Source organism: Heterodontus francisci, chromosome 10 (genome assembly GCF_036365525.1).
Source record: "Heterodontus francisci isolate sHetFra1 chromosome 10, sHetFra1.hap1, whole genome shotgun sequence".
In the NCBI taxonomy this organism is placed as follows: domain Eukaryota; kingdom Metazoa; phylum Chordata; class Chondrichthyes; order Heterodontiformes; family Heterodontidae; genus Heterodontus; species Heterodontus francisci.
In genome coordinates this window covers 83904507-83919121 of record NC_090380.1, presented here as the reverse complement: position 1 = coordinate 83919121, position 14615 = coordinate 83904507, and the positions used below count along the sequence as shown (strand labels likewise).

Genomic DNA, 14615 nt, shown 5'->3' with positions numbered 1-14615 from the left:
TTTTCCAAATGAGTCTGTTATGAGGTGCTTTATCAAATGCCTTTTGAAAGTCCATATGTACATCTACTGCACTACCTTCATCAATCCTCTTTGTTACTTCATCAAATAACTCAAATCAGGTTAGGCAGACACGATTTGCCTTTAACAAATCTATGCAGGCTGACCCTAATTGATGCATGCTGTCCAAGTGTGAATTAATTTTGGCCTTGACAGTTGTTTCTAGTAGTTTTGGCATTAAACTGATGGGTCTGCAGTTACCAGGTTTATCCCTCTCCCCTTTTTTGAACAGGGTGTAACATTTACAGTCCTCTGGCATCACTCTAATATCTAAGGAGAATTAAAAAATTGTGGTCAGAGTTTCTGCTCTCCATCCTAGCTTCCCTCAGCAACCTCAGCTGCATGCCATCTAGACTGGGTGAAATATTTACTTTGAGTGATATCTATTACCACCTCCTTTTATGTGTTTTTATCCTATCCAATATCTCAACTCTCCCCTTCTCTACTCCAACATTAACTTCATCCTCCTGTTTTGTCAAAACAGGTGCAAAGTTCTTGTTTAGTGCCTCAGTCATGCCCTCTTGTCACCACAAGAAGATTTATCTTTCTCCCTAATTGGCCCCAACATTCCTTTAACTATCCTTTTACTTTTTATATGGTTATAAAAAGATTTTCGGGTTCCCTTTTATATATTAGCTGTTAATCTTTTCTCATACTCTTTCTTTGCACTCCTTATGCTTTTTTAGTTTCCCGCTACACACACTATATTCTGCCTCGTATTCAGTTGTATTCTGTACCTGACATTTGTCATAAACCTCCTTTTTCTGTTTTAGTTTAACCTCTATTTTCTTTGTCATCTAGAGAACTCTAGCTTGGATGCCCCACTTTTCCTGTTTATGGGAATGTGCTTGGTTTGTATCCAAACCATTTCCTGGTCAACCTTTTTTTCCCCAGTCTGCCTGTGCCAGATCCTTTCTCAAATCATTAAAATTGTTGTTCCAAGGAATCATTCTTGGGTACCTAATCTTCCTAATCTGTATAAATGACTTAGATTCAAAAATACAATAAAAGTTGGTCACATTTGCAGAAATTCAAGTCTGATGAAGCAGGCAAGAAAATACAGGAGGACCTTGGTGGTTGAAATTCAGTAGGAACAATACTACATGTTGAAAGAAAAAAAATGGGGGCGTGCTTGCTCAATGAATAAAGTAGAACGAGCAACAGGACAGGTTGAAATAAATCTTGGAGAATAAACTGAACAATGGCCATATCCTGTCACTGCAAATAAGCAAAGCGATCAATGCTGAGCTAATTGTCAAAACAGTACAAAGTCTGAAGCCATCAGACTAACCTCAAATTGTGCTGTTGTCAGGCTACACAGGTATCTGTTCTGGTCTTCAAAGGACAAGGAAATATCCAAGTCTTGGAAATGATGTGGAGAAGGGACACAAGGCTGATGCCCAATATCAAAGAACTGATGTTGCAAAGTTTCAAAATTTTAATTTTTTAGACTGAAGGAAAACAAATGAGTGGGCTCTTAGTGGTATGTAAGATGCTAAGTGGAATGAAAAAGGTTGATCGTGATCACTATTGTAAGTTATACAATGACTATAGGGCAAAGGGATATAGTATAATATAGTAAAGTGCAAGTTTAAGACTGATGTGGAGAAGTACTTCTTTACATAGGGCGATTAATACCTAGAATAGTCTTCCACCTAGGGGCAGGAGGCAAAACTCTGGAATTATTGAAGAAACAATTGGTGTGGTGCTGGTAGCACCATAGGTATCGATGGAAAGGATAAATTGAATGGTCACTTCCATCTGACCAGTTGCTTCCTTCAAGCTTATAGTTTCTTGCAAAGCTACATCTGAATTTAAGGCTGCTGGATTGTGTATGGATTTGCAAGTTCTTTGCTTGTTTTTTGCCTTTTACTTCATGAGTGTGGCATTGTTGTTTCTATTTGTTTAGGTATCGATTCAGTTTGTGCTTGTTCACTGGCAGAGGGTCTGTGTGCAGGTAAGCCTTACAGCAGTCAAGCGCTCTTTTTGGAGAACTGCTTTTTTAACATCACTCTGGCTATCCCTTCCATGTGGTATTTCATTTGTATATTTGAATATAGAGTAAATCTGATGAAGCAACTTATTAGTAAAATGTCTCCCATCAATAACCTTGAAATAACTAGATGAAAGGAGTTTCACCCCTACAATGGTTCTTTCATATCTTTGTACAAAATCAAAAATTCCTATTATTGAAAGCTTTGTGTAGGAATCTATCAGCTGGATTTAATAGGCCCGCTGGAGATGGGATAGGAGGCGTGGGGGCCATAGAATTTCGATGCGGAGGCAGAGGGCCCATCACCTTCTCCTTGTATCGCAATTAAGTTGGGGGCGGCATACGCTGACAATTGCCTTCTCTCCCAGAGGCCAGTTGAGGCTCTTAAGATGCCGATTATCAGCCACTTAAGGGCCTCTTTCACCCCGCTCCCCCCCTCCACACCCACCACTAGCACTATGCCAGAGGTGAGGGGGGCGTCCGCTATGCGGGGAGGTTGCCCAGCAAAATGAGGGGACCTCCCTGCAGGCTTGGTGGTGTCAGGGGGCCCTCCTCCGTGGGCAATCTGTGGCCCATGGAGGGTCCCTGGTAGAAAATAGCCCACCTCCCTGAACCCCCCCCCCCCCCCCCCCTGCTCTCAATGCCCACCCTACCTCCCCTCATTGTTGGGGCCTGCTGGATTGGCCCCAGCAACCCTGCCGCACTTACCTTGGGTCCAGGTCTCCAGCGATAGGCCTGATTCCAAGGCCTCCTGTACTATCGGCAGTGGCCACTGCTCCTGGTGGCACTGCCAGTACTACTGAGCTGTTAGTGCTCTGATTGGCCAGCAGCTCTTGGAGGCAGGATCCCCATCCTTAAAGGGATCCCAGCGCCAGGCAGTTAATTGCCAGGCTGCCCTTAAATAGACCTGGGGGTCTCTGAATAGCTGACGCGGCCTTTCCTACTACTTTTTCAACCTGTGCCAGGAGCCCTGCCAGCTCCACTAGATCTAGCCCATATTGCAAATTTATTTCAATCAGTGGCACTCCCAGATCCAGCAATCGCAGCTCCTTCAACCAATCACATGCCACAACATCACTTAATCAGAGACCAAAATCTACTGGCCCTTTTTCCCCTCGAACCGATCAAATCCTAGAATTTTGTAATCAGAGATCAGTCAGATCTGAGATATCCACGAACAGACTGCACCAAAAAAAATCCTCCAATCACAATTGAGCAAAAGAAAATTTATCTGTCAAATAGTTGTCATGATGTTTCTTCAATCCCAATCCGAATATAATAAAATGTTTTTAAAAGTTAAACGGTTCAGACAAAAATCACTGACATCTTCCAGTCACTCCTAACTGCATTTTCTGGTGCAGCCTGTTGCACTGTAGTCAGCCTAATGAATAATCCCAATCTTGGCTACACGCTCTCTTCAGACTTGACAGCCTGTGACAAATTCAGGAAAGTGCATGTGCACAGAAGCTTCATTATGTCCTCTCTTGGCTGATTGTTTTTTTGCTGTGTAAAGAAAATAATGCTGCGCACCTATATTGATCTGTTTGATGTTTATATAATTAATTGATTAGGTGCTTACATAGCAATTTATCTATTGGATATTTATATGCATTATTTTGTAATTATTGATCTGTTGGGGTTTATAGGAATAATTCATCAATTCAACATCTAGATGTTAACAAAAAGATTTTGTCCATTGTGCTCCACGTCTGATGCAAGTTAATTATACTACTATTAATGCATTATAACTCTTGCAGTTACCAGGAACCAATCTCTAGACTCCCAGCTTGACTATCACTTTGCAGCCATTGCCCCAACCTACTAGGTCCCTCCAAGCCCAAGTCACCTAGCTTTGCTAAACTGTCTGGCATCCCAGTCACTCTTAATCTAGGCACACACCTGACCCTCAGGTCTTCAAGACAGATGCAAGGAAAAGTCTGTCAGAGAGTAGCAAATAAGCATGCGAAAAGTCAAGACAGAAAGTGTGAGAGGCATACAGAGAAGTTAAGAGGAATAGCAAGATGAAACAAACAAGCAGAGATTTGGATTATGGGAATTAAAGTAAGACACAGTGATGGCAAGAGAAAGTGTACAAGGCATAAGGAGGGAGACAGAGTGGCAGGCAAGCTGAATGGAGAGAGAGATGAAAATAATTAGATTGGGAAGTTGGGAGAGGGACATTTACAAAATGATAGAGGCACAATTTTCTTCAAATTTTGTTTGAATGCCACTGAAGATCATCTAATGACCGAAAATGATTACAAATTTTCCAAACCTATAGTTTTTACATTCAGGAGAAACTTCGTTACTCAGAATGGTGAGAATGTGGAACACTCTACCACATGGAATGGTTGAGGCAATTAGCATAGATGCATTTAAGGGATAGAATTTAAGATAAGTACATGAGAGAAAGAATATTTTGATAGACTGAGATGATGTAAGGTGGGAAGAGGCTCAAGTGCAGCATAAACACCAGCATTGATCTATGGGGCTGAATAGTCTGTTTCTGTGCTGTAAAATTTTATATAATTCTATTTGTGTTGGAATGTTTTTACATTATGGCAATGACTATGAGAGGTTGCTATTTTGCTTTGATATGCAAACAGAATAATTATCTATTTTTTCTTTTTGATGTACTTGATAAGATTTTTTTTAAATGTCATGTACTAAAAACAACCCTCTAAGAATTTTGTATGTCAAAGGACAAAGGATCCCGAATTATGATTATTAGCCATTAGTTCTTAACTCCTGCAAGTGGTTCATTGAATTTAGCAGCCCCAGATCACAGTGAAGAGAATTGAAAACAGTTGCTTATTGTACTACTAGTATTCCCAACTCTTGTTCCTATGGTTTAACCTTCAATTAATATGAATTAGCATCCCAAATTAATATTCTGTCAAACAGGAATGCCTCTTTTGAATACTTTATGCATGTTTTAAAAAAAATAATCAAACCTCTTGTACTTCAGGGCAACAAACCAAAAGGTTTGGGGTAAGAGTGGTTGATGCTAAAGAAGAGCAGAAGGAAAAGGAGACTTCAGAGGACGAGTTTTCAAAGCCTGTTCCTGTATGTTACTGACTTTCTGAATCCAATATAGAATCACATGTTCTTTGGTATCTCTTCATCTCTATGTCAATGGCAAATATTGCATCACTATTTGTAGACAGAGGTCAAGTGAATAATCAGGTGGTAATGAACTGCATTTGAAGCAAGCTGTACTGACACTTGTTGAGTTCATGTATGCTCAGTATTCCTTACACTTTATTGATTCTTAAAGGATTTAATAAGAAATTTGGAATTGTTCTAATTATTTTAAAAATGATTTTCCCCTCCTCTCCAGGCTCATTAGATGGTGCTAATACACAAGCATAAATTCTCCTTTGGCCCCTCAAGTGGCTATTTTCTTTTCCAATCCTGGGGTGTGGACATTGCTAGAAAGGCCGGCATTTATTTCCCATATCTAGTTGCCCTCGAGAAGGTGATAGTGAGCTTTTTTTTCTTGAAGTACTGCAGTCTGTATGAGATAACTTCCCAAGGCACTTTACAGAGAGCCTGAGTAAGAAGAACTATTTACAATGTTGGCAAGTAAAGAAGGTAGAAGGCTGAATGTTCAGCAAGTGGGTGGGGAGGGAACAAGAGGGGAGGCGGTTTTGTGGAAGAGATTAGCTTGGAGAGGGAGATGGGAAAGAAGTGCAGAGTGACAATGGATTGGAGGTAGAGTTGGCGCAAACCTTGGGGGAGGTCGAGCAGCAGGTATATGAGGAGGAACCAAATGCCGCTTTGTGGATAGTTTCAACTTTTGAGTAGAAAAAATCCATGAGTGTTTCATATTTTGTATTGAACATGTATAAAGAGAGGATAGAGGAAAGGAATTTGAGGAAAAGGCAAAAGATGGCATGGTCAATGATGAGACCTCGGAATTGAAGTGGTTGCAAGAGATGGAACAAATCAAGAGTGCAAGCATATTCTTAGTGAATTTTGTTTCATTGCGCTTATTACGCTTTCAAAGTACTGTTACTGGTTACTTCTGCTAAGTCACAATGTTACCATGATATTTAGTGAATGTTGTTTAGTAGTTTGCAATTTGTGGTGGTGGCTGGTAAAAGGCTTGATGCAATACAACAAGCACTGTTAGTATTTATCCTCATTGTAACAGGTCTTTATGCTTCAATAGTTAAGCCATGCTGCATCATCACTTTTTATAGTGAAAAGCAATCTGGATGGATCTGTAGATCAGATAGCATCTCTTCCTACCCAGTTTTTTGTTTGTGTGCATGTATGAAAAATTTAACCTTGCATGACCAAGGAATGGGCCTTGCAACCCCTGATATTGAATGCAGCCATTTTCCCTCAGTGTTCCAACAGACGCAGAACTATGTATAACTTAACCTTGGAAAATTCTTACAGATTTATAATTTTCAGCGCCACATGAAATAAAATCCTACTGTGCACTTAATTGGCCTAGTGTCATTAAAAATTATGGAAATAAAATACATATTGCAAACATTGAATATCAATTTTTGCATTTACCCTTTTGCAAGAAGAATTATTTGTCACCACACACTTCCCATTTTATATTGGAAGACTGGGATAATAGCCCAAGTTATAGACTGCATTTATAGCCATAAGTCCAGCAGGAGCTACACTTACTGCTTGCCATGAACAAGTGGTTTTAGCTTTCTTCTCACACACAACAATCAAGAAGTTTACAGATTATACGAACTGTAATCTTGGAATTTGGATTAAACGCAGCAGCAAATTTCAGGTCCAGAATTACTTTGTTCTGAATTGAGCATTTAGTCAATATACTGTAAGGCTATTCAAAAGTTCATTTTGATTTTTTTTTAAATTCTCAGTAGTTTAAAAGCACTATTTTCATTCATTTTGTACACATAGGCAACAGGAGACTCAAAAGCAAAGAAAAGACGGAAAAAGTCAAGAGGTAAAAAGGTACGATTTTGCAATGTTGTGAAGCATAATTGTAAACAATTTAAATTCTATGCTTAACTTTCCCTAAATAATCATAAGTTTATTGGCATTGTCTTTTCCATTTAAAACAGCTTGATTTGATTGTAGTGAAAATCACCATGGTCATTTGTAAGATAAATTTCTTGTCTACTTCTGTGGAATGTTTGATACAGACTGACTATAAGGCCTATTGAGTATTGCAGCTTTACATACCCTTTACATTACAACATTGCCATCAATTGGAGTCCTGACTTTGGCAATTTGGCAGCAGTGCCATTATGTGAAGGGGTCAGTATAACTGCTTTTGAAGGAGTGGTGAACCACTTCAAGGAGTGGTTATCCTTGGCCCCAATGGCAGAAGCGGTGTCATCAATGGCAAATATAAACATTGATGCACCAACCACCGATATTTGTGGGCAAATAAAACTATTTTCTGGCCCACAGACCTTTCCCAGCCATCCCGTGAGTTTAGCACATGCAAATATCAGTCACAGATTTTGACTTTTAGACTGTGTATGTAGTTGTTTCTTGACTGAAATTCAGCCAAAGTCAGGATGTCAAGTAAGTTGTTTTGAAGTCTTCATGCAGCATGGATGTTTGTTTAAAATTACTAAATTTATTTACAAAAGATCCATGTGCATAAAGTTGAGGAACCGGTCCTTGATAATGTAGTCCCTTAACATAAATTATATTGGATTACTTTGGATTCCTAACCTTAAACCAAAATATAGAAAGTGTTTTGTGGATTTGGCTGATCTATTTATAGTGCAAATTTACAGGAACAGTATCTCAAAATAAAGTAGTAAATCATTCTAAAGGTGTGAGATAATTTACTACTGTCCAATTATAGAATACATTGTAAATCAATTAACACACTCAGTTAATAGGATAAATTACCTGCCTTTTCCTGGTCTAGAATTGAATTCACGTCTCCAAAGGTGAGGGTAAGTAACTTCATACTTACATTAACCAACTGTGTATCTTATCAGTGTCCTTTTCTATGCGGGAGGATCCCTGATCATACATGCTAGTCCCGAACCTACAGTTAAAACATTTAACTCCATTCCCATCTCTGGGGCACTGAGTTGTCAAGGCTTGCTTACAACATTTAGGATCAGTGTAAGATCTGGTGTCCTCTTAAAAAAAATATTACATGGTCTACAACCATACTGTCCAATCCTGTTTTGACTGGACTGTCTTTGAGTCCTAATTACAGAATTAACACTTGTGTAAAGAACGCTCCTGACCTCAATGTACCTCCATTACTCATAGGAGAACCCCTCTTTACGCATCAGCAATGTTGTATCTGTCTAAATTTAAATGAAGTACTGCCATTAAAAAATAATTACTATGTGAATACAGGGTAAAAAGACAGAAGCTGCTGCCCAGACACTTCCACAGGAAGCTGAAATGCTCAAAGAATTAAAAAGGTAAGAATCCTTTATTGTAGTTCAGAACTCTTAATATTTCCACAATTTGTTTCTTTCACAAGAAGCCAGTAAACAGATGATCATACATGATTTTTTTAATGTTTTCAACTTTTAAAATCAACTTTTTTGGCCATAACTAAGTAAACATTTATTTTTGCATCTTGTTAGGTGTTTTGCAGCCGCTTTACAGATTTTGTGTCTGTAAACTATACATAATGCCACTTTATCAACTTACATTGTATAGTGAAAGTCTGACATGTGGAAAATAACAATGAATGGCTAATTCTGATTGCTTTTGCTGACTGTGTATTGAGGAAAGATACTGTGGATAGCAAGGTTGTTATTAAAAGATGCATTTATATGCATTGCAAAGCCAATGACTTTATATCAGCAATAAACTATAAACATGCCCTGGACTGAAACGGACTCCCTCTTCCAAGGGGTTTTGCTCTACATTGCCCAGTGCCAGTTCAGGCTCTGGTACTGGATTCCACATCTGGACAGTAATTGCAGCTTTAGTATGAAGTAGTATAAATGACCCCTACAGAATTAGACCTGCCTTGTTGGTTACGACAAAGTCCCCAATTAAAATATATGATTCTGATCGTGGTGGAAGTAACGCACTGTCAATTCAATCCCGTCCCTCCACAGGTCGCAGCATATTTCATTAAGATTTCCAAATTGGGGGAAAAAAAGGTCCTTCAAAGATAGGAATTTAGCAGTTGTAGCATTAACTGTCCCTTTAGTGATGAACACAGCATTACTGATAATTTGTTAAGAGAAAAAGCTTTTCTTAATTTTCTTAGGGAATTAATTTGGCTTGTTGCATTGTAGAATCTTCTTGTGAGGGAGAGAAATAAAACTGCTTCTTCCTTCAGTTGCTGGAACACTCTGTCTCCAAACCAGGCTCTGCCAGCTAGTTTTCAAAAGTCAATTTGCTTGGCAACCAGAATGCACTCTGGCAGACTAAGTCTCCAGAACTTTCTGTATTAAAGATGCCATGAACTTCTTACAGTCTTAAAGGCGCACACAATATTTCCGAGGAGCAAAGAAAAACAAGACCGTGACACCTCCGCCCCTGGCGAAATGAAAAGCCATTCCCGAAATGGGTTTCATTACATTGCAAGAAAAAAAAAGAAATTGGAAAAACACTAACTTTTTTTTCCCCACATTTACGCACCATTTGTTTTACTAATAATTTACAGCATTTTCTTAATACCATTGCCATCTATATGAGTTAACATGATTAAATCCGTGGCAAAGCATCTGCGATAACATTTTTCCCTGAAATATATACAACCCTTAGATGATAAGGCTGTAAAAACAGACTCCATCTAAAGTTTCTAGCATTTCGGTTTTTAAACCTTTCCACAAATGTTAATGGGTTATGGTCAGTGTATATTAGTATTTCTTTATAGTCCTAGCGGACGTTTACTTCAAAATAATTGAGAGCCAGTAAAAGTATCAACATTTCTTTTTCCACAGTGGAATACTTTTTTTGATAATTTAGTTTTCTGGAAAAATACCTTACTGGTTTCTCTATGCTCAATTCGTCGTCTTGCAATAGGACTGCACCAACCCCCAGGTCGCTATTTTAAAGGGTTTAGCGAAATTTGAAGCAGCCAACACTGGTTCATTTGTTAGGATTGCCTTTAGCTTTTCAAAAGCTGCCTGGCATTCATCTGATCATACTACTTTGTTTAACCTTTTTTGAGCAAGTCAGTTAACGGAGCAGCCACAGTATTAAAATTTCGTACAAATTTCCGGTCAAAACCGCACATCCCTAAAAACCTCATTATTTCCCGTTTAGATTTAGGGATAGGGAACTACATTAAGGCTTGTACCTTTGCCGTTTTTGGCAATATCTGTCCTTGCCCCACTATGTGTCCGAGGTAAGTTACTCTTGCTTTTCAGAATTCGTTTTTTCCAAATTTATCACGAAGTCCATGGCTTGTAACTTTTTGAACAGAATTTTTAACTTGTTTAAGTGTTCTTGCCAAGTGTTATTGTATATTGGTACTACACAGTTAGGAATACTGACTACCACCTGATTCATTAATCTTTGAAAAGTGGCTGGGGCATTTTTTCTAGCCCCAATGGCATCACCCGGCACTGATAAAGACCGTCAGGTGTTACAAAAGCGAGGAGTCAAGGAACTTTCCAGTATCCCTTTAACAAGCCGATCTTGGTAAGAAACTCAGAACTGCCCCTTTATCGATACAGTCTTCTATAACGCGGAATTGGGTAGGAGTTTACCTTTGTTACCGCATTGACTTTTCTATAGTCTATACAAAATCGGGTTGACCTGTCAGGTTTACGTACTAAAACTACTGGTGACCTCCAGCTACTTTGACTAGATTCGATCAAATTGTTTTCCAGCATGTACTGGATCTCTGCATTCACTTGGGCCTGTTTGTCCAGACTCAAGCAGCAAGGATGTTGTTTTAAAGGAATGGTGCCCCCTGTATCCACATCATGTGTGGCTAAGATTGTACATCCTGGCTTATCCCTACAAATTCTTTTAAATGTTGTCAAAAGCCTGGTTAGGTCTTCATGTTGTTTTGCCTCTAAGTGCAAAAGCATGTTGTCTAATTTTCCTAGCCATTCTGTATTTGCTTATCTGATAGTTGGAGGTTCAATCTGAGAATTTCTTAGGCCTGCTTCTGCCTCATCCTCACTATCCTTTTCCTTCTCAACAGTCGTGATTACCTGACATAGCTATACTGGCTTATCATCCTCCCTGCGATAATATTTGTTTTAGCATATTGATGTGACACAACCTGCTCTTCTTCCGCCGATCGGGGTGTCAATCAAGTAACCTGCCTTACCCACTCTTTTAATCACTCTCTATGGGCCACTGAACCGTACTGTTAATTGTTCTCCCTGTAACGGTAACACTAAAACTTCATCCCCTGGTAGAAAATCGCAGGCTTTTACGTTCTTGTCTGCCTATTTTTTCATATCGGCTTGGGATGCTTTTAAGTGTTCCTGAACCACACTGCAAGCTTACGTGAGCCTTTCCCGGAACACAGATACATAGTCCAGTATCGAAGATTCATTCTTTTGTTCCAAGAATCTGTCTTTTATAAGTTTTAGAGGACCTCTTCATGTTTGTAAACCAATTTGAAAGGACTGAAGCCTGTAGACTCATTTGGTGAGTCTCTGGTGGCAAATAAAAGAAAATCTAGTCCTTTATCCTAGTCGTGTGGGTATTCGTGACAGTATATACTAATCATTGTTTTGAGAGTTTGATGGAATCTCTCTAAAGCTCCCTGCGACTGTGGGTGATATGCTGAAGATTTCGACTATCTAATTCCCAAATTGCCCATGACTTCTTGAAATATCTTAGACATGAAATTAGAACCTTGATGTGATTCAACTTCAAGTGGTAACCCATATCTCGTAAAGAACTGGGTTAACTTTTCTACTATTTAGCTGTAATTGTCCTCAAAGGAATGGCCTCTGGAAATGGAGTAGCCATATTCATGTTAGTAAGTATGTATTGATGTCCCGCTTTTGTTTTGGCAAGGGTCCTACACAGTCTACTAATACTCTGCTAAATGGTTCCTCAATCATTGGTATGGGAACTAGTTGTGCCGGTTTTATGGTAGGTTGTGGATTTCCCACCATTTGACAGGTATGGTATGTCCTACAAAATTGTCTCACATCCTTTGTAATACCCGGCCAGTAATAATATTGGCTTAACGTGATTAGGTCTTCTGAATTCCCCTGTGTCCTGCAAAAGGAATGTTATGTGCTAACCTTAATAATCTTTGGCGATATTTAGGTGGTACCACTATCTGTTTACCAACTGTCCAGTCTTCGTCTGCAGGTCTCCATTTCTTCCTCAAAACCCCTTTGCCATATTATAGCCTTCTGTCAGAGCCGTCTGTGCCATTCGGTATATTTCTGGATCAGCTTGCTGTGCTGCAATGATAGACTATCTGTTAAACATCTCATTTGGACTGTCTAAATCCCCAAATAAGGTTTCAGATACTTGGCTATCTGCTTGTGGTGCCACTTTTACCTCCGACAATGGATCCTGTTTAGCCATTGCTCAAGTGACTACACACGTAGGAATATTCCCGGAATTTGTTCCTGTAATTGCTCCATTTCCTTAATTCCACTTGGTTCCTCTGTAATTATAGGAGCAACTTACTTTTGATCCAGCCAAATTATTTCCTAGGAGTAGATCAGTTTCCTCTACTGGCAAACTGTGGACAACTCCTACAGTTACTATCCCAGATATTAAGTCACTCTCTAGGCATACTTTATATAAAGACACAGGTATATACTCCCCATCAATTCCATTAACCAAAACTTTGGCATTCAAGGCACACATTGGTGGAAACGTTATATCTTTCCCCAGCACGAATGTTTGGGTTGCGCCCATATCCTTGAGTATAATGATAGGTTTTCCTGCCTCACTTATAGGATATGGAGTTACTCTCCCCTTTGACAAAAATTCATTATAACTCTCGGGTATTTTATTCTTAACCTCAGACTCCTTTTAGTTTTAGTATCTGGTTTTACAACTGTCGTTAAAGCTACAGCCTGGTCTGTTATACTCTGTCAGAGTCTTTTCCTCTGCATTAGTTTTGCATACCCCAACAAGTCCTATGGGTTTACCTCACAATTTCCAGCATTCTAAACGAAGGTGACCTGTTTTGTGGCAATGATGACACTTCGACTTTCAAACCTCACTTCTACCCTCAGCACCTTCCTTCCTGACCTGAGGAGGTGATCCTGGGGCATTCCCAGCTGTTCCTTCTGGTCCTCGTCTATTTGCCTTCTTTCACTCTCCCATTTCCTATCCTTCTTGGGTTTATGGGGGTGATGGGCAAAAGGTTTTGGCTTATTCACAAGATCAGAATCATCAGCAATTTCCGCTGCTTGTCTTGCTTTCAAAACTTGCAAGTTATCTACACAAGTTCTCACTACTGAAGGAATGGAGTTTTTAAATTCCTCCAAGAGAATCAACTCTTAAAGCTTCTCATATGTGATTTCCATCTTTAATCCAACTGTCAAAATTAATTTTCTTCACCCTCTCATGTTCTACATATGTCTGCCCAGCCAATCTCCGTATGTTCCCATCACATAATCTGCAGAAGCCTCTTCAGGGAGCATGGCATAAACTTCATGAGCTCTGCCTGCAAACCTGCTTTGCATAAGCAGTGTCCAGCTTTTCTTCGGCCATTTCATCTGTTTGGCTATTTTTCAAAAGATATGAATAATGCCTCCATGTTGCTTTCCTCAAACTTAGGAAGAACTTGTATAAATGTAAACAGCTTTTCGCTGGGTCCTGAGCTGAATTTAGATTCTTCCTGACCTGAACTTTCCCTGGAGTCAAGACCACCCCTTTTTCTTAGTTCCATCTCTTTTAACCTAAATTCCCTGTCCTCTTTCACTTTCTCTCTGAAAAGTTTTCTCATTTCTAATAGAATTCTAGCCAATACCACTGCATCATTCTCTGTCTTACGACCTCCTTGTCTCTTATTGTCGTTGTCGTCGTCTTCTAATTCCAGATGTTGGGCTATTATGTCAATTATCTCTGCATTTTTGGCACCTGATTTCAATTCTAACCCCAATTTTGCTACCAATTCTTTTAGATTGTTAGTTAAAGTAATCAAGTCACTGGGGGAAACATTCTGCTTCCCAAAAACCCTACTGCAACTGCTAATGCCATTACAGTGGTATAGACAGTACCTTATTGTATAAGTTTCCTGGTTCCTTTTCTTTTTCGTAATTGACGTTAGATTTGTTTTGTTTAGTTTAGTTTAGAGATACAGCACTGAAACAGGCCCTTCGGCCCACCGAGTCTGTGCCGACCATCAACCACCCATTTATACTAATCCTACACTAATTCCATATTGCTACCACATCCCCACCTGTCCCTATATTTTCCCTACCACCTACCTATACTAGGGGTAATTGCTAATGGCCAATTTACCTATCAACCTGCAAGTCTTTGGCTTGTGGGAGGAAACCGGAGCACCCGGAGGAAACCCACGCAGACACAGGGAGAACTTGCAAACTCCACACAGGCAGTACCCAGAATTGAACCCGGGTCGCTGGAGCTGTGAGGCTGCGGTGCTAACCACTGCGCCACTGTGCCGCCCCGACAATTTGGATCCCAACAATCGAGTTTCCGATTGATATGATCCCAG

The 14615-nt window shown here is 39.6% G+C and overlaps 1 protein-coding gene across 3 annotated transcripts in view; it reads left to right on the top strand.

Annotated features, from left to right (window-relative positions):
- The window catches only part of LOC137374581 (E3 ubiquitin-protein ligase DZIP3-like), a 200254-nt gene that overhangs the window by 76497 nt on the left and 109142 nt on the right, over positions 1–14615 (top strand). For all 3 annotated transcript variants that reach the window (XM_068040905.1, XM_068040904.1, XM_068040903.1), the window contains exons 8-11: positions 1967–2014; positions 5019–5116; positions 6947–7000; positions 8381–8448. In XM_068040905.1, coding sequence (XP_067897006.1) covers positions 1967–2014; positions 5019–5116; positions 6947–7000; positions 8381–8448 — 268 coding nt within the window. The remainder of the gene's footprint in view (positions 1–1966; positions 2015–5018; positions 5117–6946; positions 7001–8380; positions 8449–14615) is intronic.